This window comes from Schistocerca americana, chromosome 1, assembly GCF_021461395.2.
Source record: "Schistocerca americana isolate TAMUIC-IGC-003095 chromosome 1, iqSchAmer2.1, whole genome shotgun sequence".
Taxonomy (NCBI): domain Eukaryota; kingdom Metazoa; phylum Arthropoda; class Insecta; order Orthoptera; family Acrididae; genus Schistocerca; species Schistocerca americana.
This window is the reverse complement of record NC_060119.1, coordinates 918,238,572-918,240,364: the sequence shown is the minus strand read 5'-3', so window position 1 is coordinate 918,240,364 and position 1,793 is coordinate 918,238,572. Positions and strand designations below refer to the sequence as shown.

Genomic DNA, 1,793 nt, shown 5'->3' with positions numbered 1-1,793 from the left:
TCCACCGTAGCTTTGCGCGGCTTTCTCGCATGTTTCACTGAAAATGGGACGATGGACATTTATCAACAGGCGTACAAGTTCTCCATCTGCTTCCCGGTACACCAGCATGGGGTCAACCACCCCCTCACTGTCACTCATCTTTAGGCAGCTGGAGGCCACGCCCCGTTACCGCTTTCTCAGAGCTTGAGCCGCCCTAATCTGCCTATTGTCGCTACCCTTCGCCGCTCCCGAGCCGCGCACCGCCACCCGCCAGCGGGCAGTTCTGAATACTTCCCTGGGATAAACTAGCCTACATTAAATCGACGCATTTCCACAAAGTTTTCACGTCGCGTGAATTACTTTAAAGCCATCACCCAACATTAGTTATTCCAATACGTCCATACTATACCCTCTACGAGATGCATTGTGCCTTGTCAGTCATTTTTGTTCAGCCCTACTGTTCGCTCAACGTGAGTTAGGTGATCTTTAATTACTTCATGTAAGGGGCATAGTTCTTGCCATCTTACACTTTCATGAATAGATTTTCACTTTGATAACCTCTCTTACTTTCCTTTGTATACTGAAACAACTTTTTTGAGTTTCCATTCCTGCTTTCAACTTCTATAGATTCTAGGACTCCAGTTAGATATTTCCTTTTCTCTGTTCGCAGAACTCTTGCTGCTTCTCTTCTAACTGCATTGAACATCTCTCTCCTGTCCTCACTCTCCTTATTATGCAGCCATAGCATCCTGGCTTCTTTCCACCTTTCTACTGCTCTCTGACACTTTTCGTTGAACCATTTCTGTTTCTTCGTTTTCTTTTTCTTGCCCAGTGTTTTTTTCTGCTGCATCTGCTACTACAGTCTTTATTCTTTCCCAAGCCTTCTCGACACTATTTTCCTCCTCAGCTTCTTGCAGTGCTGTAAATCGGTTATTTGTTTCAATCACATAGGCTTCTTTAACAGACAGTTCCTTCATTCGTTCGATGTCTAATTTAGGTTTTGGTGTCGCTTTTGGTTGTTGATTCCAAATCATCTTGATTTTCACCTTTCCAACCACTAGGAAATGATCCGAGCCAATTTCATTTCCTCTATACGTTCTGACATCTCTTATAAATGAAGTGAAACGTTCATCTTTCATAATATGGTCAATCGGATTTACTGTTTTGCCATCTGGAGAGCACCATGTACCTTTGTCTATATCTTTGTAATGGAACATCGTCGAGCAAATTCTCATATTCTTTGACAGTGCTAAGTTGATCACTTTTAATCCATTTTCGTTTGTGGTCGAGTGCTTGCTATGTTTTCCTATTGTGGGGATGAACGTATCCTCTTTACCTATTTTTCCATTAAAGTCCACTAAGATAATTCTCATATTTCTTGTTGGAATACTTTCGACTACACTCTGTAATTCTTCACAGTACTCATCTTTCTAATCCTCAGTTGAATCTTCAGTCGGTGTATGGACATTTATGAATGTTATATCGTACCACTGGTGTTTGATTGTTATGTAAGACATTCTTTTGTTAATGGGATGGAATTCCTCAACCTGATTAACAATCCTGTTCTTAACAGCAAAACAAGTACCAAATTCATGATGTTTTTCATCTCCCCCCATAAAAAAATGACACAATTATCCTCCGTATGTGTCCCTTCTCCAAGCCACCTTGGTTGACGGTGCCTCGAAAAGAGGGCGTGACGGGTCGCGGGGGATAAGTTGGTGCGGAGCATTGCTGCAACGAGTGGGCATAGGAGAAGGGCAGTGGCGGTGTGGCTGTATTGGCAGTGGGCACGAAGCAGATGCAGTCGCCCTTCG

The 1,793-nt window shown here is 43.1% G+C and overlaps 1 protein-coding gene across 1 annotated transcript; it reads right to left on the bottom strand.

Moving 5' to 3' along the window:
* Window positions 1–710: 710 nt before the first annotated feature.
* LOC124595145 (craniofacial development protein 2-like) lies at window positions 711–1,196 on the bottom strand. The gene has a single exon (XM_047133751.1). The coding sequence runs from the start codon at window positions 1,194–1,196 to the stop codon at window positions 711–713; it is 486 nt and encodes a 161-aa protein (XP_046989707.1).
* Between the last annotated feature and the right edge of the window lie 597 nt (window positions 1,197–1,793).

What these genes read in the sequence shown, in the direction of transcription:
- LOC124595145 (XM_047133751.1), bottom strand. Translation starts at nt 1,196, where the DNA reads ATGTTCCATTACAAAGATATAGACAAAGGTACATGGTGCTCTCCAGAT.